Source organism: Corvus kubaryi, unplaced genomic scaffold (assembly GCF_017639235.1).
Source record: "Corvus kubaryi isolate FWS band 111438036 unplaced genomic scaffold, C.kubaryi_AGA036_p1.0 37396, whole genome shotgun sequence".
Taxonomy (NCBI): domain Eukaryota; kingdom Metazoa; phylum Chordata; class Aves; order Passeriformes; family Corvidae; genus Corvus; species Corvus kubaryi.
Window position 1 is genome coordinate 17,575,097 of NW_024581135.1, and position 25,574 is coordinate 17,600,670.

Consider the following 25,574-nt stretch of genomic DNA (forward strand, 5'->3'; position numbering starts at 1 on the left):
TTTTTATATAGCATGCCAAAATGGGACCTTGATGAAGACCTACACAGTGCATAATTTCCTTTAAGTTCCTTTAAGCAGTCTTGTGTTATGAGTACAATTAAAAGTCCATCAGTATCCCAAGTACTCGTGCATTATCTACCCTGCCACACTTCACTAATGCGTCTTATCATTTAGGTTGTTAATACTGTTCAGTGTAAAGACAGTCTTTCTGAGGTAGACTGTTCAAGTTCAAGGACAAGTCTTTTTCTTACGAAATGCATGACATTCAAAAAAAGACAACAAATAAATACTACATGTACAATATGTAGCAATGAGGTAGAAATGGTTTTAAAGAACAAATGTCTGAACGCACATCTGATGAAAAATATTTTTAAAAAGGAAATGAAAAGCCTCTAGCAACTGCATATAAACCACAAGAACAAAAACAAAACAAAAAGAAAAAAAAAAGAAAAATGAACCACACAAAGTTTAGGTTTGGAAATAAACTTTTGCTTCTTTTTCCATTATAAAACAACAAGAAGGAATGAATGTGCTCCCAACCTTGGTGTAGTACAGAACCATTTTATAAATATTTAACATTCTATAGGACTGATTCATATATTCTCACACAACTCTGTGGCAAGGCTGACCCATACTGCCGACATTCTACATATCACTGAGACAGGGAGGTGAAATTTTCCTGCTTTCAGTCTAATTGTCTTTGACAATTGCAGTGCCTAGTGCTACACTGCTTGTGTTGTATTTAAAAACAGGGGAAAGAGTAGAGACTTGTTCATTAAAGATGCAGTATCCCTGGTTCACAAAAATGCATCTGGCAGGTTCAAAATCGAATGTCAACCAAAGGTCCTTGCAGAGTGTGAGCTTCAGTTCATGTATTGGTTAGTCACCAGCACAGCTGGGCTTTTTTTGAATTCTGAAATACTAATATCTCCATGTTTACTAATGTGCTTCATATAAATCTGCAGACAATTAAATGACTTTTCCTTTTTTTTTTCTTTTTTCTTTTTTTTTTTTTTTAAGTAAAGAGACAAAGCTATTTTTTGGACATGGTGTGTATGCACATATAAATATTATATACACACATGCACACATACAAGATGGAAAGGAGTGCTGTGAGGACAAGGTTAGCTTTCAGAGCTGATGATGAAAACCAACAGATATAGGTTATTATACATTGGAGGGATGACTTTTCTAACAAGGGCAGAAATCAGGAGTAATTCCTTTAAGTCAAAAGGGTTATACCACCTTCAAACTGGTGTAAGTGAAAGCGTAGGAGGCCCTACAACTTTTGGTGGCCTTGTTTTGTGACAAAGTGTATCCTTCAGATCTGAGTAATACACTCTCCCTTGTGATGGAGTGCTTGAGAGAAAAATGCAGGGGGATTGTAAGAACAGCCCTTTACCTGAAGTCATTTGTATTTGCAGACAGTGAAAACCCTGGTCATATCCCCAAATTTGCTTTCAATGTATTAACATCTTGATGCAGGAATTAATTTGCAACTCTTTAACTAGACGATCCCCTAAAGAAACATCCTATGAAAACCCACCTAAATATGACCTTGTACCATTTTACAGAGCACAGCCTCCAAACAGCTGGTAAAGACACCCAGATGGTGTATGGCCTATGTATTTTAGTCAGATGGTTGATTTTCCCCTTGGTAGGTTTGTAATGCTCAAGAAAACATTTTGCCCATCTCTCTGCATTTGAGTAGAATACAGACTGACTAACAGATAAATAATCCATGTGAAAGTAAATAGCCTTAAAGTAAACTGCCTTCACATTCCATTGATCAGCTCAGTCAGCAAACTTTTATAAATTGTCACTAATGTTCTAAATATTTTGAAGAGAAACATGCCAGAAGTATAGAGTATTTCCATTTCTGTCTCACATAAGGTCATTATGAACTCCTCCTTGAATTGATATTGATCCTTCAGCTTGCAGGAATATTCCTCCAATTTATTTTACTTTTGTTGCTATAGCTGTTACTGAAGGTACAAGGAAGAAAAGGAGCTGATGCAGAATGGAACCCACACATAAAAATATGACATAAAGCATCTGCAGTGATAGGCTGACACAGCAGATGCTCTTTAACAATTTCAGGTTCCTTAAAATTCAGGGTTGTGCCAGTGGCAGGAAGCCCCAGCCAAACACCTGGGCATTTCTGTGGCAGCAGCCCCCAGCTTTGCCCAATTGTAAAAGACAACAAACAGCTTTCCACCATGGAAACGTCTAAGACCAGCAAATATTTCGTCCTGAAAACACCATTAAAATGTATTTTTTCTCTCTTCTCAAAAACAATCCTACCCTTTGGGACCCGCTCAAGTTCAGGATAGTGCTTCAGTGACTAGAAGGCTGCTGAGAGGGGTGAAGGACCAGCAGCATGCCAAAACCTGCTCACTAGGGACAAAACAGGGACTGAATGTGAGAGAAGGAAGGAAAGAATAAGGACAGGACACGGCAGGGGGTTTAGCCGGCTCAGCCCTGAATTCTGTCAAAGGAGTGGCCAGAAACCAACTTGGAGAAGGGCTGAGGTGCCTCCTGTTAGCAGTTCCTGGCCAAGCTCTCACCAAATTCAACAGGCACCCTCCCAAAGCTATACCAAGGACAGCTGCTAGTAAGGAAGGATTTGGGTAACAATCTGGCTCTGTTTTCCTCTCCTTACAGCAGCCATGATAGGATGAAGTTTTCCACTTCTGCCGCCCAAAACTGAATTGAGACCTGGAGAACGTGAGCATGTGTGTGTGGAACCTGCACTTTCACACCACTTCAGTTTCTGCCTGCTTCTCACTTTGGTTAACATTTGAAAAATCCATTTCCCAGAGTGACTTTTTAGAGAGAATGACTTAAAGCTGGAAGAGAAAGGGACTGTCTATAATTCTGTTTGCTTTTGGTTTTGCTACAGGATAAAAAGAGGAGGGAAAAAACACTCAGTGCGTAGTTTTCATTTTACAAGCTGAAAAAAAATGTTAGGAATATAGTTGGGAGAAACAGTTTATCAAAACTTGTCTGAGCCTTTTAAATGAGCACAGCTCAATGGCAGATATGAAAGGCAGTGTCTAAGACAGAAATTGGGTCAGCGACCTGCAACAGTGTACTTGCCAGTGTGATCAGTGTGAACCTACAGCTAATGGGGACATCAGCATCTCCCAAATACGAGGATGGTGGAATGACCGGGGTGAAGAAGCAGCCTGTGGAGGTTTGGGGAAGCAGAAAGACTGGGTCATAACAAGGATCATAGACTGTAATTGCTGTTGAAAAGAAAAAGAAAAAACAAGAAAAGCAGGTGATGTACTTAAGTCTTACTTTCTATATCCTTAATGAAAGGCACTGTTTTTAAAATGGTACTTTTATGCTTAAAACATAAAGTTTTAGATAGACAAAATGTTTGCCAGGAATCCATCTTAAATTAGATTTTGGTTTATTTGCTCTGTTTTTAGCATGTTCTATCTAAATATATATATATATATCTTAAAAGAAAAATAAAGAAAAGTAATAATCAAGAGTCATAAATTTCCAGCAATATCACAAAATCCCTCATTAGCTTTCTGAACGCTAAATGTCTCCATTGATTTAACAAAACGGACAAGGTCTGTACAATTTTTGAGAAGACAAACATGACCTAGTAACAGATTGGTATCTCTCTTCTTGGGGCTTTTCAGTGCATTTATTTAATGTTCTGGACGTACATTACTTAAGAGAAACATTAAATGCCAGTGCTTTGCAACAGTTTTGTTACTGTTTCCTTAAAGTAAACAAAAAATACATTCAAAAAAGCAAGGCTGTTTTGTTCATGTGATGGCAGAGGCTTTGGGCAGCTGCAACACACACTGCTCTTGCTCAGAGACATTACCCAACATCAGTCAGCTGTCACCAAAAGAGTTGCACGGAAAGCATTAAAGGATAAAAAGAAGGGGGAGCTGGGTGGGGGAGAACTGAGCAAAATGCCACACATGCCAGCTAGTCTTTCCAGAAGGAAGACACCAGAATATGTATATTTGGGGGAGGAAAAAGGAGGGGGTAAAGAGCACTAACAGAGAAAAACTTGACTTCAGGGGAAAAAACAGCAGCTCTCTGAAACTTGTTTAGCAGGTTCACATTCCTAATGTAATCTGACTTGTGTTGGTGGTGTTTTTTGCCCTATTTCTTACTTTGCTTTCCAAGAGAAACGTAACAAAACTGAGGTAGAAATAATGGTGGGCACACTCCAGCCTGAAAGATTTCTTAATGGATGCTAAATGAAGATTGCATTAAGGACAATGAAGCCATACGTACACAACAAAAACTCAACTTTACAGTTTGGGAAGGGAAGTAAATGTACTTTGAGGGTTCAGTTTTGCTTTGTTATTTGTACTGTTTGTTTGGTCACAGTCCACTGCACTGCTATAAACAGCTCTGCAACCCATAGCTCTACCAGCGACCTACACTGATTCCACTCCCTACAGCTTCACCAAAATAGCCTCAAAACTACGACTAGAGCCATGCAACAAAGGCCAGCCGTCACAGCTTAAGGTAATTTGCCTCTCAGAATCCTACCAAATCTTACGTTTGACTGTTTCAGATGCTAACATAAACCGATTAAGTGGCTCTTTCATTCATCTATGCACCTTCTAAAGACTGTATCACGTTATTATCAAGGAGCAATATGCTGAAAACTCTTACAGTTTACCAACAAGAAAAATCATTCTGCTCTGGTTTGATGTGACAAATTGGCAAAAGAACCATTCCTGAACACTGGGAAATGCTTTTGTTTCTATTTTTAAAAACTGTAAAGCTTCAGTCATATCACGCTTTAGTTTTTTCCTGGATACATTCAAAATAATTTTCCTTGCCATATTCCAATTGTTGAGGTAAACATACATATTTAATATAAAGTAACATTGAAGCCTAGCCTATAACTCTCAGCAGTACATAGTGCTTTCAACACATTCCTTTGAGGTACTGTACAAATCACAATCACTTTCCTGAGTTTTTGCAGACAGAACATTAAAAGAAATGAACTGCAGAAATTAAGGTCCAGATTACCATTACCCTGTTTTACCTGTTCTTAGTTTAACACCACAGAACAGACAGGATTGAGGAATACTGTTGCTCTTAGAATAGCAAAAATCTGGCTCTCTGTCGCAACACAACCGTTCATCTCTTTAGTCCAATAATGTTTGAAGTTAAAGCTCTTTATATTAGCACATGCCACCAATGTAATTGTGAGGCAAACAAAAAATAAAGCACCACTTCAGGCACTTGACAGCAACTAAATCTCAAGAACAGCAGAATGGAATCAACACACAGGGTTCATGTCCTTCTGAAATCAACCCACTTGCACCTTGCTCCTTGGTGAGTATTGTCTAGCTTGAACAGAACTGAGCATCAACATGCGCTTTCTGTCACGTGTGGCTTTTTCAGATCAGCAGCTCTTGTTTGATGCACTTTTCCTTCAAGTATACCCTGGCTCTTTAGAGGCAAGGTAAATTGTAGTCTTCCCAGTACCCTTTGCAATTTTAACACTACTGAAAAGGGTTCTCTACCCCTATGTAGCAGATTCTGTGTGTGCCAACATTCATTACATTTTTTTTTAAGTAGCATCACTGACTGCAACCAAACATTTTGTTCCATTCAACATATGTATCAAGCTCTTTTTGAGATATGCTAGGCTGTATCTTGCAGAAAGCATTTTCAAAGTCTTGATATGTAACTGGCCTCAACTGGCTGGGCATAATGGCTGAAAGGTCTGTGGCTGGCATGGCATGGAGTGGGCCCACCACGGCTTCCTGACATAAGTGAGCCACATCTAGTCCAGAAAAGCCTTCTGTGCGCTGGACAAGCAGTGCAACCTCCTTGTCATTGAGACAGTAATTGTGCTGTGAGAGCAGTTGTACTATTATCTGGTGTCTCGCTGTGCTGTCAGGAAGTGGAATTAAAAGTCGTTTCATGAAGTACCTTCGAAGAGATTCATCAATTTCTTCTGGTTTACTCGTGGCGCAAATTACTACTATTTGGTCCTCAGCAGAAGTCAGTACAGTGTCCAGCTGCATAAGGAACTCGGTTCTCATCCGACTTACTGGACTATGTTCTTCACTCACTTGAGAGGAAAGGAGCATATCAATGTCACTAACAAAAATCACCGAGGGTTGGCGACACCTTGCCACGAGGAAGGAGGCATGGACAATTTTTTCTCCTTCCCCTAACCACTTTGTGACAAGGCCAGAGCCAGTGATTTTGAAAAAGGTGGCCCCCAGCTGACTAGCTATACATCTGCCCATTAATGTTTTGCCTGTTCCCCGAGGTCCAAATAAAAGGATGCTCCGAGGTAGAGCAGTCAGTCCATTGAATGCATCTGACCTCAATACTGGCCATAAAACCTCCTCCTTAATGATGGCCTTTACTAGATCTAGGCCAGCAATGTCGCTCCAGTCCACGGGAGGTCCTTGGTTGATAATCTCATTGGTAACAAGGTCAATGAGGTGTGTGTCAGTATTCTTCAGTTGCTCGTCCACAGAGTGGTTGGATGAGGTAGCTGCACGAAGTCCCGGGCCTTGCATTGGGTGAGGGAGGAGCTGCCTATGCTCGTCACCATGCTCATTCATTACTGGGGAGCTATACTTCCCAAACGAGTCACTCGATCTCGAACCCAGTGAGTTTTTAGCAGTACTATAGGATGGGGGTGTTAAAGCCCTACTGGACTGGCTACTGAATTTCCTTTGCTGTTCAGAGGACATTAGCTGCTTTGTTGGCTTAAATGCTAAGGATGATGTTTCAGCACTTCTGTCAAAACCATTCCCTCTGTTTGCATTTGAAATGCTGTTGTCTGGCATTCGATACATTGGACTCTGTGTAGATCTCTGTTGGCCATAGCTGTAATTTCCATAACTGGAGTCCATTTCTCCTTGCCCTGCCATGTAGAAAGCTTTCCTTTTGAGAGAGCTGGCTGAACTGTTTGTCAGGGCAGATGGCGCAATTGGCGTCAGACCATGGCCCTGGTAGGAGTAGCTGGGGACAGTGGTTGGGGGCAGAGGGGTTGGAGCAGGGATTCCTGAAGGCAGGTAAGCCGAGGGTGGCGGGGCACCCCCAGGGCTGTACCCAGGGCCAACAGCGGTTTGAGGAGGATAACTGGCGGAAGGGTAGCTGTAACTGGAGAGGTTGGAGGTCCCGTTGTAGCCAGGGACGAGGGCTGGTGGTGGCGGCGGTGGAGGGGGCTGTAAAAGTCCCGAGCTATGCAGGGGGGATGGATGAGGGGATGGAAGTGCAGGTGCTGGCTGGCCACTGTAACTGGTATGCAAGTACGAGCCATTGTATCCTGTGGCATATTCCTGAGATGGGAGCCCTGAATGAAGACTGGGAACGGTGTGACTTCCACAGGTGCTGCTGGAGTAACTGGGTTCAGCCAGGTTACTGGCCACGCCAGGAGAGCTCCCGATGCTGGCTGAGACATCTGCGGGAGGGAGGGCTGCACTTACCCCAGCTTTGCTGGCAGTGATGACATCTGGGACACAGTTCATGGGATACACACTCTCCGAGTTCAGGGATGGCTGCCAAGGCTCACTTTCATTCTTCCGACCATTCACCAGCCCCGAGGGAGCGTCAGAGTAATTGCTAAGAATGGGTCGCTCAGCCGGGCCTTCCAAAATACCAGAATATTTTTCTGCATACTTTTTCAGAAGGTTGGAGGCGGTGAGAGCCGAGATGTCGTCATTGGCCCAGGCGTACTGGTAGGTGCGCTGCAGGTGCCCCCGGTAGGCTTCCACCTTGTGGGCTGGGGACCGGGTGGTGGAAGTGATATCGAAGTGCTGTTCTGGCCACTGGGCATGCTCCGGCGTCCACTGCATCTTCAAGCCTAGGGCAGTAGGAAATAACACAGTTAACAGTGACCTCAGCTTTTTCCATGTGTTTTCAAATGAGTTCTCAAACATGCAGCCTGTGAACTTCTTCAGCTCTCTGAAACACCGTACTTAACACCACCAGTTGTTAGGGAAAGAAAATGTAATGTTTTTAAGAAGCGGTATGGTTGGTTTGTTACAGGGACATACCCACATAGCCAAATTTTTTGCCAATTCAGGAGGGGGTCAATTTTTTGTTTAAAAAATATAGGTAATGCTACAGCTCTCGAAGTAATTAAATAAAACTCAGTACATTTTAAATACTCTGAGTGGAGATTTACTGTTAACATACAAGGCATCCAACTGCTCTGTCCTCTTTCATCACAGTTTCAGTTTCATATTTTAACCAATATAAAAATATGAGACACAGCTGACAGATCACATCTAGGATACCTCTCTTATTTGGTACTGAACACCTAGTTAGCAGAGTATAATGCACCCTGCGCAGAACAATATGACACAGACATAGCAGGTCATTCCATAATCCAACTCTCATCTAAAGTGGTCCACGACAGTTTCAAATCTGCTTCGTGGAGTGCAGCAAAGCAATCTCCCAGGCAGCGCTCTGTCGCTTTCATCACACAAAGCCTACAACTCGGTATGAATTACAACTGGCTCCTTTCTGCCTCTCAGTTCTGTTGTTGAGGGTCTGGAAAAAAAAAACAAGCATGACTTGTCTGTCGGTCTCCTTGCGTGCTTTCTCTTCCCCCCCCTCTGCTTCACAGCCTCCAGGGTACAAAGAAAGAGGGTTAAAGAAAAAAAATAAAGCTAAAAAAAAGATGAAGAAAAGGAAAAAGAAATGAAGCCAAGTCCCTAAAAGTTCTGTGGCTTCCACAGCTAGCTATAAAAAAACCCCAGAATAAGCAATACAAAACCAAAACCAAACCTATCATTAAAAAAAAAAAAAAAGAAAAAAAGTGCATATGTCATACTAAAGCAATTAATCTTTTAATAATGTGATGTGAATTGTCCTTCCTCTTTGCAATCCACTGCAATAGGTAAGAGCAATTTACAAGCGTTAAGAAAACTCCCTCCAACTTGTACCTATGCATGGTAGACACATTGCTGGGTTTTGTACAGCTGTATCAAATAGACCTCCTTAATCTCTCTCGTATTACCAAAAGTGATTTTTGCAAACAGTCTTGTGCCCTCTGGCACAGATTCCTTGATAAGGAGGAGGCCTAGTCGAAATGAAGCATCTGTGGCACTAGCTCCCCTCTGAATTACTGCAGTCTATTTTGACAGCTTCTACCCCCTCCTGTTTCTCTCCCCAACCCCTTTAGCTCTTCATTGCCTGACTCTGGCATCTGACATGGCCAGCTTAGCCTCGCTGAGCTAAACCTAACACAGCACACAGTTTGGTAACAGAATGGCATGTTTATTCCCTTCTGACTCCCTCTTCCTTGTTTGCAAAACCACTGCACCAGACACTGGAAGTTAATTAGCAGGATGATGCTGTGCTAATTGTGTTAATTTACAAGGTTTTAGTCAAAGAGAATCATGCCAGGGCTGGCACTGCTGTCATGCTTCCGACTTAATGATTAAGAAATACTGAAAACAAGGTGGGAAGGATTGCAGTAATTACACAATAAATGAATAAAGCAACAGATTCATTTGCAATTATATTTTATTGTGGTTGCACTCATTTGCATTTGGATTCTTCTATTTTTTTCTTTTTTTGGATTCACGTATTTGCAAATCACCAAATCATTTCAATTTAGGCTGAAAATGGCAAAGTACCTCTAATTGAGCCTTATATTTTATTAGTACAACTATTGCAAATCTCACTCCTTCTGAGCATGCCATTGATTACTTGTGGATTTTTTTCTTCCTGAGCATTCTCTTTCTCTCTCATTTTTCAAACAATTTGACAACTTGATAAAAATATCTGTTAATAATTATACAGTTATCCTAGAAAAGTTATTCAGAGAAGTGCTTTTGACAAATGCAGCTTTGAGACTGAGGTTTTGTCAGATTTGTTTCTATCATCTACCACTAATATAATATTTTTTTCTAATTGTTTCAACCATTGTCTTTTAGAGGGAGTAAGTATATAATGAAATTGGGAAAAATTATTTAAATGTATTTAAATAATTGCATTTAAAAAAATGCAATTTTAATGAGATACTATCAGAAAGGTCCAGAAATCACACCTTGTTAAATTCTGCTGGAAATCTGAAGAGCAAATCACTAAGACCCAGTTGCAAGTAATCAGCATCTGAAGTTATTCTAATGTCATGAGAAATACCACAAGCTTTTTTAAAAGCAAAAAATATTAATGTTCTTGTAACATAGAACTGCATGACAGCATACAGGTTAACTGCCTCATTACAAAAAAAAAGTCAAACAAAACAAACAAACCCTATCTGTGTTCTGCAATGTTTTGCTTATAAGGTTACCAAAACACTGAAAGCTTCTGTTACAGAGATGCAGAAAAACTTGAGGAGGTTGATGTTTCACTAGATACTAATGAACAGATGCCATGGGAAAGACTCTGCAAAGAATGCACTAAAGCAGCAGTGAAACTTTGGAAAAAGAAGGCAAAATAGACATGGATGGAACAGAGAACCTGATAGGACTGTACTTGTACTGTAGTTAATGAATATGCTTTTGACACATTGTTTTTGACTGCTTCTAAAAGAAAGCCTATTCAATTTAAAGAGATAATAGAATGTACTGGGTCAGAGCTGAATAACATATATCACACACTACCTACTTCGTAAGCTTTTCAAAATACCTTTCACAAATACTTAAAAAATTTCATCTGTTGGTCTTTTTTATTTAGAATGGAACATGTGTTTTTAAAATAAAATAATTAAATTTATAGGCATAGTGGGGAGATGTATTTAGATTGTGTAAAAATTAAATTCTTTGAATTTTGTCTAGATTAATTTCTTTTCCTTATTATGAGGCTGCAAAGAATGTCAGAAAATCTAAATTGTTCATTATAAGAGGAGGGAAAAATCACATCATCAGCATTCTTTATTTAGAATAATTGCTGGATAGACCAGTAGTTTCACACTGTCTTGCTATCTTTGGATATGCTCACTGAACAATAATTGAAAGTTTATTTATTGATGCATATTAAATACCAGTGCATTTAACAAAGGCTGTAAAGGCAGGATTAGGCTTTGATTAGATAAGCTTAAGAGAACAGGACTGTTCTCATCTCATGAAACATGAGCATTTATTCCAGCACATCGCAATCATTAGTGTTATTTGGAAGCATAGGTTAATAGTTAACCATAAGCACATTTTTTGCATTAGTAAGCAGTGAAGAAATCTGAATTTACATGAAGTCTACTGGAATGGTCTGGACTGGGGGGCACAAAGAGCCATTTCCTCAATTTGATATTAATTGAAAAAGCAGAAAACTTTCGCTAGGTTTGACACTATTTGATAATAGCTCACAAATTGTTTGACGAAAGTCAAATGTCTGATTTGGGAGAAAAAAAGAAGAAGAAGCAGCTGTTGTACTTTTTAATTATGCAAACATTCCCCTTCCCTCTGCCCACCCTTAGCCCCAAATTGCTTAATGTTTGTAGCCACTCCCTCTCCATATTTCAACTTGTATCTTATTAATTCCTTTTTGTTTTAGCTGATACATCTTTCTGCATTTCCTTTGTTAGGACTTCAAATGCTGATGTAAACATCTAAAATCAGGTAAATCAGGGCATATTTAGAGGTTGCATTTTTTTATTTTAGTGTAATTTAAACTCTGACATAAACCCCAGTCCTGCAGATAGTGTATTTGGTTAATAACTTTCTGAAAATCCAGAAGCAATGCAAGGCTGAATGTATTTAAAAAAAAAAAGATCTTTGCTAACTTAGGAATCCGCTGAACTATCGACATTTTTGAACTGTGTAAAGTGTGCTGGTATGGGCTGTAAAAGGCAAAAGGAAAGGATTCTGTTCCTTAAGTACACATATGTACTTATCAGAGAATTGCTTTTAAGATAAATTTAATACATTATATAGAGAGGTAGCGTAGGCTTTTTTAGTAGTATCTATTTTTCCTTGTCCTGACAGCCTTGCTATACATCCCTGCTCCATAATTATTACAGTTGGATCTATCTGGATTACATTTAAAGTAATTATAGTCAACAATTTCATTATGGAATTACTTCAAACTAAGTGTTTGACCATATTTCCCCTTCTAATATTGTGCACTTAGCCTGAAAACGGAAAATCTAATACATGATACTTCATCAGTTGCACATATAATAATAATTCCATATGGCTGAAAGCCACTTATGTATTCAGATATATGAATGAAAATTAAAAACAAACAAACAAAAAAAAAACAAACAAAAAGGGAAAAAAATGCCAGAGTTACGAAAAAATAACATTGCAATCTGAATGCAAAAATGAACAAACAACATCCTACACATCCTCACTGTCCAGCAGGGCCTGATCCTGCTGGGAGCTTGGATGAGTTTGTACATACAAAGAGCCCCCCAGTGCTGGTGCCCTCAGTATCAGGTCGAAACTTCTCATCCCCTTACAGGATTATATCTGTCAAAAAAGATAAATAACTAGCCTTTGCTTTCAATTTAAATACAAGGGTTTCTGTTTCCAGGCATGGAAACATGGTCCAGAAATAGGACCACACTGGGTAAAACCACCACAAAGGATTTACAGTGTCCCAACTCACCAAGTTGCCTAGCAAAAATGTGCTTCAGAGAAAGGATACTGGGACTTTAGTAAACCTCTCATCTATTCACACCTCTAATAAAATAATCAAACTAAAATTAAATCATATGCAGCTGTGGATTTCTGAAGATACTGGAAGAGATTGCACTGCACTTCCATAGATGCTGGTGCAAAAAACCTAAATGTCCCAGAGCTGCTGCACAGGCACTAGAAACAGGGCAGTACACCAACCTTCCCAACCAGCTACCAAAGCTTCAGTTTGGATCAGGGGCCTTCAACTGTTCCTTCAACATACCTGAGGCAAAAGAAAATAATTCTTCTCTTCTCGTGGTCTCTCTTTTCCTGCCCCATTCACCCCTGCAGTGCATAGGTCCTACCTAGCACACATCTGCAGCTTCCTTTGCAAGCATCAGGAGCTCAAGCAGGTTCTTAACTTTAGGCCTGTCATTAAATATGATCTGAGCAACTGCCTAATGCGCTGTTGAAAAGGGCTGCACTGCACCAGGGGTGAACAAGTAAACGGATACTTCTGCTAAGTGTCCATAGCACACTGCTGCAAGGTAGGAAACAACTCCAAAGCCACAGCTCTGAGCACCATCAACCATTTTCTCTCTAGACTCGAAAGTGGATGTGAACTTCATCACTTTGGATTGCTTACAGATTTAGCCTAGGACCCCAAACACTGTCCCGGCCCGCTGAACTACTACCCTCAGCCCTGTCCCCAGTTATTCAAGACACTGAGTATTCACACAACAGACCATAATGATTTTAGCCAAGGGTTTGTTTCTTGTGGACATACGGAGATTGGCTCTGTCAAAAGAGCTATCGACTTGAATAGGTGCCTTATTGGGAACATGCCAGTATACCTCAAACCATTTACTTCAGTGAGGGCTGAAGGTGTTATTACCTTGAGGATGAGGCCCTAAAGCCACATTCTAAAGTCCTTCTTAAGTGTTGGGCAGAGCTGAATAAATGAGTCATGCTGTAACTGCTGTGCAAGATGTAGGACACACAACTCCCTGGATTTGTACTAAATCTGATAATATTTTATAAGACTGTATACTGTCATATGTCCCGTAATAATAAAAATTAATTCAAGATAAAACAATTCTTTTACACTCAATTTTTTATTAATAAGCAAAATTTCAGCTGTTTGAAGATAGTGCAACCGATCTCTCTTAATTGGAAACAGGAGGGATTTTGAAGAGTGGATTGAGCTAATTATGTTTTGCAGGGAAAGAAAAAAAGGAAAGAAAATGATTCCCACATTTATTTTCTAATTACTCAGTGAAGACCTCTGCTCTAGTCCATGAGGAACTCCTTTGACGTCAAAGGACTCAGTGGGAGGATGAGCCTCCAACTGAGATGCCCAGCTGTACAGTCCCAACTTTGTAAGCTTTTTTCAGTAAGTGGCAGCCACAAACTCACAAAAACAGGCCTGGAAAGTGCTCTCAGCATTTTCTTGGTAGGGGTCTGTTCTTCCTCTTATTATATATGCATGCCCCACGCATCAGTGGGAGCAGGGTATTTACAATATGATTTCCATCTAGCAAGGATAGTGAAAGCATTTCAATCTTTAAAACAAAACACTTAAATCATGAGTAATATTGAGGATCACGTATATGTCAACAGCACTTAAAGATAAAAGTGGTAAGAAAAATGCAACATATTTTATGCGAGCCTGGACCAGTTAAAAACAAAATTCCAGACATGAAATCTCAATCTGAACTATCTCAAACACCCCAACTATCTAACTTAAATACTGTCAAATGATTATTCTTTTAAAATCACACATTCACACCTTACAACAGCAAATTGCAATACATCTACAGCACATGAGTTCTCTTCCCACAAGCCCCCTCCCTGCCATTTACATAAAGCAGCCTTTGATAGTCACAAAGACATTTCTGGCTAAACAGCCTTTAGAAGATCCATTAGCTTCAAAGGCCTTAAGAAATAGAAATAAGGAGAAATAATAGTCAAGCAAGCAAAGGGAAACTATGCCCAGAGATGACACCGGCATATTTTGCCAGCAGAAGCAGGCTGGATCCAGAGGCCAGCCTCGCGGCAGCCTGCAGACACGGCTGGTAGGGACTGGAGCTATTAGTGAGGCACTCCGGGACGTGCCAGCATGCTGCCCACCTCGGAGGTGTTGGTTTCTGTGCAGCAGCAGTCCCTGACACAAAAACATTCTCAGTTCAGGGAGCCGTCCTTGCCGTGTAATCACATTGATGCACAATCAGCATGTGCCATAAGTAAAACCATTTATGTACACGTGTGTTGGAACCCATCTATGTAGAGAATTGGTCTTATTTGTGATTAAATGCAGTTTATCTTTGAAATATTTTATGATATCAGTCTGCCTTCACTATACTAATTTGCTCATAACACTTTTCTAAACCAACTAGAAAACACACTAATGAAAACAATAATTGAATTTTCTTTTACTCTATTATGATGCTTCCTCTTGCTAGGATTTAAATTTTCAAGCTGTTTTTGTCAAGTAGCTCTGAACAGTATCATGTCTTTAAAGGACCTAGCATGCTTTTTCAATGCCAAATGAATAAGATCATAATAATTTCTGAGAGAATACTCAGAAGAACAATAGCTGTAAACAAATGTAAGCATAATTTACATGAAAAAAAATTACTTTTTGCAGTCCACTGAACACACACTTATAGCTATAATGTATTTTTAAAAGATTTAATATACCACATAATCTGCAATTAATGCCCATATAAACATGAAAATCAATATAACTACTCTAGGAAATCAATATAACTAGTGATTCTGAGAATTAGAATATTCACATGATAAAATATAATAATGAATGGATATGGACTTTGGCCACTTGGCACAAGGATTTATGCATATTTGAAAATACAAAATGTTTTGGACCTGGAGTGTGATTGCGCTCCCACCAAAGTGCTTATTTCAAGGCTCAAATAAACCCAACTGAAGCTTTTAGAAGTACAGCAAAATGCATACTCTCTTTTTAGTCAACAAAATAGCAGAAGTAGCCTTTTATTTGGTTTCCCTTCAAGAACTGGAGTTTGAGGCACATTTACTTTGAAAGAGCATAACACAAATCCTTAAAAGCAGAGCAGACAAAATACCTTCATGCTTTATCGTGTTTCTCACGTAATCAACTGAAGCAGGTGAAACACAAAACCCTGAAGTTGTTTTTTAGCAAGTAAGTGAGAGGCAAAAGGAATAAATTTTCAGCACTAGGGAGCCTGTCATGGAACATTTGGATCTTGACCTAAACACATCTAGGAAAAAGAAACTTAATATCTGAAAATTATAATTGCCAAATATTGGATTCTATTATTTTTCCATTTCTGTTCCTAATCATGTTTTAGTAAATTGTTTCCTTTTTCATTCACACTTAGAATTATTGCTTTGGTTCCTTGCCATTAATAAAGCTTTTTAAAACCTTTTTTTCATGTATTGTAAATCCATTAAGACAATTTCCTTCTTAAGCTCACTTCGTTTTGCCAAATGAAGATCATCAGGACATACCACACGTGTCCAAAGGGACAGCAGAGCTAATGAATATGTATGTTTTATGTCACAACAGAGCACTCCCCTTGTTCTGCAGTATCGACCTTCTCTTATGTGAGTAAATAACAGGTGAGCACTTGTGCATGAGGATAAATGGGGTTAAAACTGCCATGCAGGGACATATTTTATTTGAACAAAGTGGGTGCACAATAAAGAGATTTAACTGATGCTGAATTGTTCCAAAATGTTAGGAAATCACCTTGTTTTATAACACAAGACCAAGTTACACAGCAAGAGTTATTTAAAATATATTTCCTTTTAATTAACAGCAGCAGCACTCTGTATAAATTCCACTATCATATAATTTTAATATATTTTTCACTCATCATACCTAAAAAAAGTAGGTATGAATTTCATAGCTTTATGTATAGAAACAAAAGATTAATTCCAGAGATTCATCTAGCCAGCTCTATTTGATTTAAAAATATGAAGGCAAAGCTCAATTTCAATAAGTTTCAAATAATTGTAGTCAGGTTTGACCCATTACGTTCAACTAACAAAAGTGAAAAAGCAAATTTATATGGGCCAGTAACATAGTGCTCCAGCTTGTAACCAGGAATACTGCTTTCCTTTTAAAGCACTTATTTCAAAACTTACCCTAATAGGATGGGTATGAGCAGTTGTTTTGCTCAGATTAGAGTACCTCTGCTAATTAGCTAAATGAGAACAAATACTGATTAAACGTATATATAGAAGTAATCTGATACTCAAGAAAAAAATATCCTTAACATGTCCACAGTATACAATGCTTTCACAAAAATTGTTTATGTTATTTATGCTTTTTGGCAATCTGCACATTAATTTTTAATGAAATAGTAAAGAGATGTTGCGTCTCACACTTCAGTAAAAATATTCTATAACCAGGACTGGTTGACATAGTGCATTAATTCAGTGTCCTTCACTCCTGGGACCTGTGTATAATTTAGTCCAGTCTGAAGAAAATAACTTTGATCTGAAGGCTGTGGAAAATGCTACATATGAAATGAGTTTTGGTGGGTTTAGTGTTGTTTCTTATATACAAGACGACATATGAAGATAAACTGCTTTCGAATGCTCCTGACATGGCCCAGGATTAAGAGCAGGGAGCTCTTAGCAGAGCTCATCCACTCTCTCCCTTTTTCCCATCATACCAGACACACACCACACACATTTCTCTCTACTATACGCATCAGAGCAGCTACTGCTGGCACACACAGCCTTTCCAAAGAGAATATTCTGTGCAAAAGGATTGTATTATCAACCTGTACACTGATTTGGTGTCTCCATTAAAAAAAACCCAGACAGACAATAATGTATTACAACATGGGAGATCACATTGTTGTAAGAAGGCATGGTGTTACCACATGGAACCCGAGATTTCCTCCCCAAGGTAGGGAACACCTAAGTGCAGTCCTCAGAACTGTACTAATCACGCTCTTAGGGAAAACAGAGCTCCGGCACAGCTCCTTCCCCGGCTCGGCTGCGCGAGCAGCTGACCCTTCCTTTCCTTCCTGCTCCCCCCAAAGCAGAGAAACAAGATTAAAAGCAGAAGCACAACCAAAGAACTGACATCCTAAAAAACTAAGCTGAGATAAATCTTTCCCCCACTTAAACCTTTCAATTACTGTATTTCACAAATTCCAAAGATTCTTTCTCACTCACTCAATAAAATGTATCTGAATTAACTACTGAAAAATTGAATATAGCCAGTTTTTTGCATGCTCTTGGTTTTGGACTTGCTGTATTATTTCCTGAGCATTTGAAAGGAACTATATAGATCGTTCGGTTAACTTGACAAATTATCTGGGGGACAGGGAGTGGAGGAACAGGGAATTTTCTATAGACAAATATAGAAATCTCTCTCTCTCCTTCTCTCTTTCTCTCTCCATTTATATATTTTAGACACACAGGCTCCAGAGAGAGAATGTCTCAACTGAGAAATTGAACTCTGTGTATGCTGATATTTTTTCCATATTCCTGGAGAGACTGGTAAGGAAAAGAAACTAATTCATCATATTGGATATTGGTTCTCCTTTCTCAAAAAATAAAGCAAAGTTCATCCTGCAACAGGAAAAGTTGAGCCATGTCCTAAGACACACGGTATGTCATTGAGAGGGTGCACAGGCAGAAAAAGAAATACATGCTGGTTTTAAAAACAGAAAGAAATTATAGAGCCCAGCTGATAAAATGTCCCAGTCTTTTGCAGCTATCACACAAATTTAGCCATTGCTGTAAACAGCCTTCAAGATACAACATAAATCTAAACCATGCAGTGATCATATCAATAACTAGCTGAGTACAGCTGATAGCTTAAACAACAATAATCTGTGTTATTTTTCTGTAATTTTGTCCATAGTCTTATTGCATATGTAGCCACCTAATGATGAAATACTTTTAAAATTTGCTTCAGGGTACAGAAGTCAAGCTCCACTGATTAGCATCTCAAAGCACACTACAGGCACACATTTGTATAGCAGAATAATAGCACTTGTGTTTGTATGCTGCTGAAAAAAAACCCAACTACCCCCCACCCCCCCACTATTTTACTTGATGTTTGATGATGCACACTGATGAAAGCCCTTTCTCTCACAGAATATATATAATATATAACAGCTAACTGTAAGAATTTCAAAGACAAGGTAGAAAGGTAACATCACAAAAAGGAGCCAAAAAGGGACTTTGGGGCCAATACAAGATACTTAGACCCCAGGTTCATGGGCCTGACTCTTCCATCACTTCTCTGGTTTGAAGTCAGAAGAACTACTGAAGTTTACAATTTATTGTAAAGGAGATAAATGTGCCACATTAAAATGTGTTAATTACACACATTATATTTTATTCACCAGTATTTGGGGTTTGGGGCATGTGTTTAATAAAAATTCACCAAAGAAAATATTTCATTAAAATCTGGATAGAGAGTTCTGATATTCACTGCACTACCTCAGCTTCTGATTAATTTCCTATGTCTAATTAGGTGGCATTCAAACGTTATTGAATGTGAACCTTCCTAAAATTCGCTGTAAACTGACTGGACAGTGTCTCATTTCAGCCACATTCTGAGACTCCAGTCCAACAAATTGCTTTCAGCAGCCCTGCATCCTTCCCTGTGCATCCCCCTTCTGCCATTTCTCCAGGCATAATTTATTACAAGGTTTTAGTTAGAAATGTCTCCATCTAATTTTGTATTAAATAATATTAGAAGAGTGCATCCACTTGGATTTAGTATTAAAAATGCTATACACTATCAACAGGAACATTAGAATCTCACTAAGTATTCAGCAACTATAAGCTTAAATTATTTTTTTCTATTAACACCTCTTTTTTCATCCAGAATGTGGAAGTAACATACAGGAATGACTTAAAGAGTGCTTAGCATTAATGTAATTAAACACACTTAGCATCAAGAATTAAGTTCACAAACAAATAGATATTCACTGAAGTATTTGATATCAGGAGTAAACATTTATTAAAAGTTGCTTTTACTCCAGAAAAATAATTTTTAAAGTTAAAAGAAAGATCAGATTGAATTATGAGGTATTGTAAATGCTGTGAGAGTTCTGTGATTGCATGTAAAAGATTTACAGATCTGTAAAAGATTTACAGATAACAACTGAAAGGTGCATTACACTAATCAGAGGAATGCATAACCTCTGCAAAGCAGGTAGGAGTGAATCATTTTAATTTTCTCTTTTCTTACAGTTTTATATTATTACACAAGGGAAGTAGAGGAAACCTAAATATGACCCTATTTAGATATACTAACTGAAAAGCCTTTGTAGAATTTTTAAGCAAACAGGATTGTGCTTCCAACGCTGCCCATCTAGTTTTCCAATGTGTTAAATTGGATGGCTACTTGGACAGCTCTCTATTCATTACTGAACTGTGGAAAGGAAACACAGAGGTGGCATTTTCCTTTTAAACCATCTAATGCCTTGTAGCCAGATTCCAAAGCATCAAGGAGAGATTTCTTTCTCCTTTTTTTCTCTTTTTTCTTTTTTTTTTTTGCTAGACAAGCTGTCGTAATTGAAATGAAGTCTAATCAGACTCATTACTGTTTTCAGCAATTTGCACCACCAAAGATGCTTATTAGGTAACAGTGTTTAATAAACCGCTCTTTAGAAAACTACCAGTAATGAGCTCTTAACAGCCAATCTTTAGCGTGAATGTAATGTGAAAAGTGTTCCTAGCACTGAATAGATTTTCACATTTAATAGTGTCATAATTAAGCTCAAGGAATTGGTAGCTGTGATGATAGATATTTACTGCAATATAGACTTCCTTCCCCCTAAAAATACATTTGAAAATACTCGGGGTTCAATATTTCCAGAGAAAATTTTAGAACTGCTTAAAAGACTGTGTGAGGCTGGATTAGGTTTATAAATGATACTTAATCAGAGAGTATTTAGGGAATGTACAGAGTTCTGCGAGTCCAGTATCAACTACAAAGCATGCATAAAGTTAATTCCACCTAGCTTTGTTTGACTGCTCTTCCATCTCTTAAGAATTCCAGTCCTTATTATACAAATAATAAATGTTGTTGTCACCAGCTGAATAATAATGAACAAAAATGGCCAATAACAAGAGATACTTGAAGAAACACTTGTCAGTTCTCCTTCCACAGTAACAGCTGAAAATGCTTGAGAAAAAACAGCAAATTGCTTGGGTTCAAAATAAACTTATGGATGTCTAATAAAGGTATAGATTTACACACACATACATATATAGCTAATGCTGTTTCTCCTACATGTTTCACATCCTATCGACTCCTAATGCCTACTTAGTACCAAAAAACCCAAATTCTTAACGCAAAGAACACCACAGCTCTGAAAATGTAATATTGTGACATATATTATTCATAAAAGACAGCCAGCCACAAAAGCTAAGTTTTCATCGATAGAAGGTTCAATTTAACTAGATGTACACCTTGCCGCACTAGTCGCATCAATACTACGACCTAACAAATGCTGAAAGTGGCAAAAAAGAAAATAAAGTGCATGTATAAACTCTAGCTAATTAAATATCCAGAGTGAATCTTGAGGAATACCTTCTGTTCTCTCATACGATTGATTTCAGCTTGACATAATATTTAAAGTTATCAATAAGAAATGACCGAGACAACCTTTTTCTCTCCCACTAGGAGAAATACATAGGGATGCAAATGTTATTTTGCTTACTAGAGGTTCTGCTGGACAAGGTTTGTGTTGGTGGCCAAGACTCTGGAAAGAAGTTCATAAACATGAGTAATTAATAATGAAACCACCAACAAAATGATGAAGACCAGTGCTCTTGGAGCAAGATTTTTATATCAGAATTCCATGTTAAGATGTCAAGAAGAGTTCCTTACTGAATGAGTGCTCTCACTGCATCTTTTGTATACCCTAGCCCCAAACTTCAGCAGCCCTAAATGCAGCCTCTAAGCCTCTCTATCTGCCTTCTGAATCAATAGGACAATAAGAACTGAGACTACCAAATTAATGTCAGTTTAATTTGATTTTGTGGTATGTGCTTCTTTGCACTACAAAGTGGAAAAAGGAAAAAAATCCCAACACAACCCCACACCCAGAACTCATTCCCAGATGGGTCTTTGTAGCTTTAAGATCAAAATATCTTCCAGTTTCTTAAGCTGGAACTGAATTTTACTTAGGTCCAACATTTTTAGTGCGGCTGCTGCTTATCCTATCATGCAATTCCAAACTCTGCACCTTTAAGTCACATACTTAGCTTCTGCTCTGCAAAATAACATAACATAAACTATGATAAAATAAAATAAGAGACTCCACAACTGCTTTGGACTGCCTCCTCTTGTACTTGTGAATAATGCATTAAACTTCACATCATTTGTGAGTGACAACCCGATGGTCCAAGATGCATAATATGCATTTTGTACTGTTGATTTTACTAAGCGCAGATGCTCTAAAGCATCAATTGTTCATCAGTAAGTCCTTCAATATCATATATTACGATTTTTTTTATAGTTTAAAACTGGGGTTGACAGAAATGAAGCATCCACAGGAGTTATTTTAGGCATCATTATAGAGCTTGGTTACCATCCTTTCTTACTCCTAACACAAAATTAAAGCAGGGGGGAACGTTCAGTGTGTTCTGTAGCCTAGCACTACCACAAAAACAACAAGTTAGAGCATCACTTTTCTGCCTCTGATCCTCTGTATTTTATCAAGTCTACAAAACACCAGTCTGCTCACCTAAGATGCTGACCCCAAACAATGCCTGACTTTCAACAGAAATTGAGACCTTTCTTTCTGATATCTCTAGGCCTGCTTAGCCTGATCACAAAAGTCTGATCTGATTTTTAGAGGAGTTTCCATTGAAGAACTAGGACCTATCAAATTTTAAACTACTCCAGGCTGCTACCCTGAGATGGCGTGTCATATATCCGTGAGTATGGACTAGCATAAGAAACTGCAAAAGCGTAGGAAGTCAAAGAAGGTGGTGAAGCTACAGGGGCAGGTTAAACTCCAGGCAGAACTTGCCCCAAAACACTGAATTGGTTAGAAAGAGCAGCAGCATCCTACAAAAAGGACCGTGAGAAGAACCTTAACACCCATATTCAAGTTAAGGTGCTGCCATCAACCAGAGCCTCCATGGTGTAGAGGTTGAGGACTCTCCACAGGGCCAAGCAGGAGATGACAGCTCAAGTGGGAATGTTTGCTGTCATCAAAACAGTTGAGCCCTGGAGTGGCTTTTCTCAGGACAACTCCACCAAAAGACAGCATAAATAGCAGAAACTGGACTCCACGTCGAATTTATTGCACCTTCTACAGTATCATAGACACTTTCTTCTCCACCAATTAAATTACAATATTGTAGCTCACCTTCTCCCAACTAGGACTCAGCATCAACCACCATTTACCCTTCAGCAAAAGGTACCATAAACAATAGTAGGGTACCTTTGAGTACAGAACACCTCAGATTTCTGTGTTCTCTTTTCTCTCTCTCTTTATGGCAATTTTCCAGTATGTAAAGGGGGACTACAAGAGAGCTGGAGAGGCACTTTTTACTAGGGCATGTAGTGACAGGACAAGGGGGAACAGCTTTAAAAGTGAAAGAGGGCAGGTTTAGATTAGGTATTAGGAAGAGATTCTTTACTGCGATGGTTGGTGAGGCACTAGAACAGATTACTCAAAGAATCTGTGGATGCCCCAGCCCTGGAGGTTTTCAAGGCCAGGTTGGATGCACTTTGGGCAATGTGGTCTAGTGGAAGGGCATGGCATGTCCATCACAGAGAAGTTGGAACTAGGTGATTTTTAAGGTCCCTTGCAACCCAAACCATTCTATAATTCTATGGGGGTTTTTTTTGTGGAGTAGAAAGCAGCTTGAATGAAATACCATATGAAATAGTTTCACTTCGTGTCCTGCATGGGCTTTTTTTGCTGGCTTTTTCAAAGGAACACTCCCCCCCCCAAAAAAAACCCAAAAATAAACTCAATTTTTCCAATATAAGTAATCACTTGTCCAAACAACTGCACATAAACCAACTCTGCAGACTGCCAAGGCTGCTGTTCTATTATGACACATTTACAAAAGCTACGTAATAGATGAGTTGCAGCAGATGAGAACATTTGTCCAACAGAACTGCAATCCTTTATCTTAAGGTAGACAATATTCCCTGCATTTTGGACTGGTTTAAACACACAGACTTGCCTAGTAGCTCTTTCTTTAAAGGCAGAGCAGTCTAGTACACAACTTCCCTAACTGAAATTGTGTATGGAAATATCTCCTTATAAAATGAACAAGGCAAAAGGAACACCACCAGGTCCTATAAAATACAGCTGTAGGTTTTTCCGGAGGATGTGGGTGAATAAAGCAAACGCATGCGTAAGTGAGGAAAACATTCGCAGGCTTTGGAGGGATTGGGGTGAGTGCAGCAGAATCTAGCAGTCCTTGTCTTTTACTTTATTTTTCATTGAGTCTATTTTCTCCTTCTCCACTATAGAGCTTTCTATTTATTTTAGCATAACTCTCTATCTTTGTCATTAAACAAACAAGTTCTAATAAAAAACATAATGCAAACAGCCAGTTGTGTAATGAAAAACAACACAGGGTTGAAGGGGGGTTCCTGCCTGATCTCAGCAGCAGATTAGCTTATACCCTACAGCATGAGATGGGAAATATGTTCCTCACTATTACAGTTTTGATTCTGTATTTGTATTTTATGTGGATTTTTAAAGAGATGAATTATAAAGCTTTGATTCAGAGAATCTCCCTCTTTCCATGTGTACATATGTATAAATGTACACATATATTTATTTCCCCTCCCAGAGCAAAGATGATGCTTATCTCTCATGATGGCTCAATGTCTAGTCTGGAATTAACACACAGAAAAATCACAGAAACAGAAAAGAACCCCCATGTTTTGGACTATCCCAGTACAGACTGTATCAACTGCAATCCTGAATACATAACCTTTTGAGAAATTATAAGTGACCCTTTTTTCAGCAACCTTTCTGCTGCACTATAGTATACTGCAATATTATTTCTGCTTAGAGAATGGTACAGTTTTATTTAACAAAAAATGTAAAAAAAAAAAAAAAAAAAAAAATCAGTTAATTCCCTTTACAGTCAAGCAATGCTAAGAGTTCATTCACTGGCAACAAGACAGGAGATCTCCAGCAGCCACAGATCTTTCAGATGCATCTTTCTTCCTGTATCTGACATACATGACCTCCTTCTCCCCTTCCCCATTCCTTTACATGCATTTCTGCATTGTCCTCTATCTCAAACTTAAAGCTGTGCCAAATCAAGAGTAGCAGTGCTAAAGGGTGGTCAGAAAATAGGACAGCAAAGGTTTTTCAAGTGAACAAAGCAGCATCCTGTTCCTACCACCTATCAAGCATGTTTCTGGTTTCTCCATGTACTGAAGGCCAGGTTGGGTGATTGCCACTCGCTTCAGGAATTTAACTGCAGACACAGCACAGCCATTCAACACACTCACTCCCAATGGCTTATGAAATTCGTGTGGAGAAATCCCATCTCAGCCTATGTCAGTGCACGTGCTAAGTGGCAAGTGAATACCTAACCCACTACACCAGTATGTGGGGTTAGCTGCTCTGAAGATATAGCTAATATTGAGAATAAAGTGTCAAGTAGACAGTAGGAACAAGAAAATCATTTTTATGAGAACTTTAGAAACTTCAGGCCACAAAAGACAGGAAAATGAGGCAGAACCTTTATACTCAAGTATTTGCAAAGTACAAAGCTAAGGTTAAGGAAGACTTGAATTTGCCCATGGCCTCACTTCATTTTTTTGTTAGCTGTTTGGACTTTGTTTTTTTTTTTTTTTTTGCTTCTCATGGTTTTCATTAGGCACATAATTATCTATGTGCATATCTACTATGCAAAGATCTTGTGTCACCTTTTCAAGAATGCATCCAAAACATTTCAAATAAATATCCTATATTTGATTTAATAAAAATTGCCTTGAGTCCTATCCATTTTTTTCATTCTATGTATTAAACTGAGTTTGCCATGACTGAACTAAAATGTACT

At 38.7% G+C, this 25,574-nt stretch overlaps 1 protein-coding gene and 1 long non-coding RNA gene across 4 annotated transcripts in view; one reads left to right on the forward strand and one right to left on the reverse strand.

Moving 5' to 3' along the window:
• The window catches only part of FIGN (fidgetin, microtubule severing factor), a 106,238-nt gene that overhangs the window by 1,773 nt on the left and 78,891 nt on the right, over positions 1-25,574 (reverse strand). For all 3 annotated transcript variants that reach the window (XM_042040947.1, XM_042040946.1, XM_042040945.1), the window contains one exon: positions 1-7,828. This exon is cut by the window's left edge and continues 1,773 nt beyond it. In XM_042040947.1, the coding sequence (XP_041896881.1) occupies positions 5,580-7,820 (2,241 nt within the window). In that variant the 5' untranslated portion in view covers positions 7,821-7,828 and the 3' untranslated portion in view covers positions 1-5,579. The remainder of the gene's footprint in view (positions 7,829-25,574) is intronic.
• Positions 3,203-25,574, forward strand: part of LOC121670544 — a 30,481-nt gene continuing 8,109 nt past the window's right edge. Inside the window, exons 1-3 of the long non-coding RNA XR_006018163.1 lie at positions 3,203-3,283; positions 16,105-16,157; positions 17,970-18,056. This is a non-coding gene — a long non-coding RNA (uncharacterized LOC121670544). The remainder of the gene's footprint in view (positions 3,284-16,104; positions 16,158-17,969; positions 18,057-25,574) is intronic.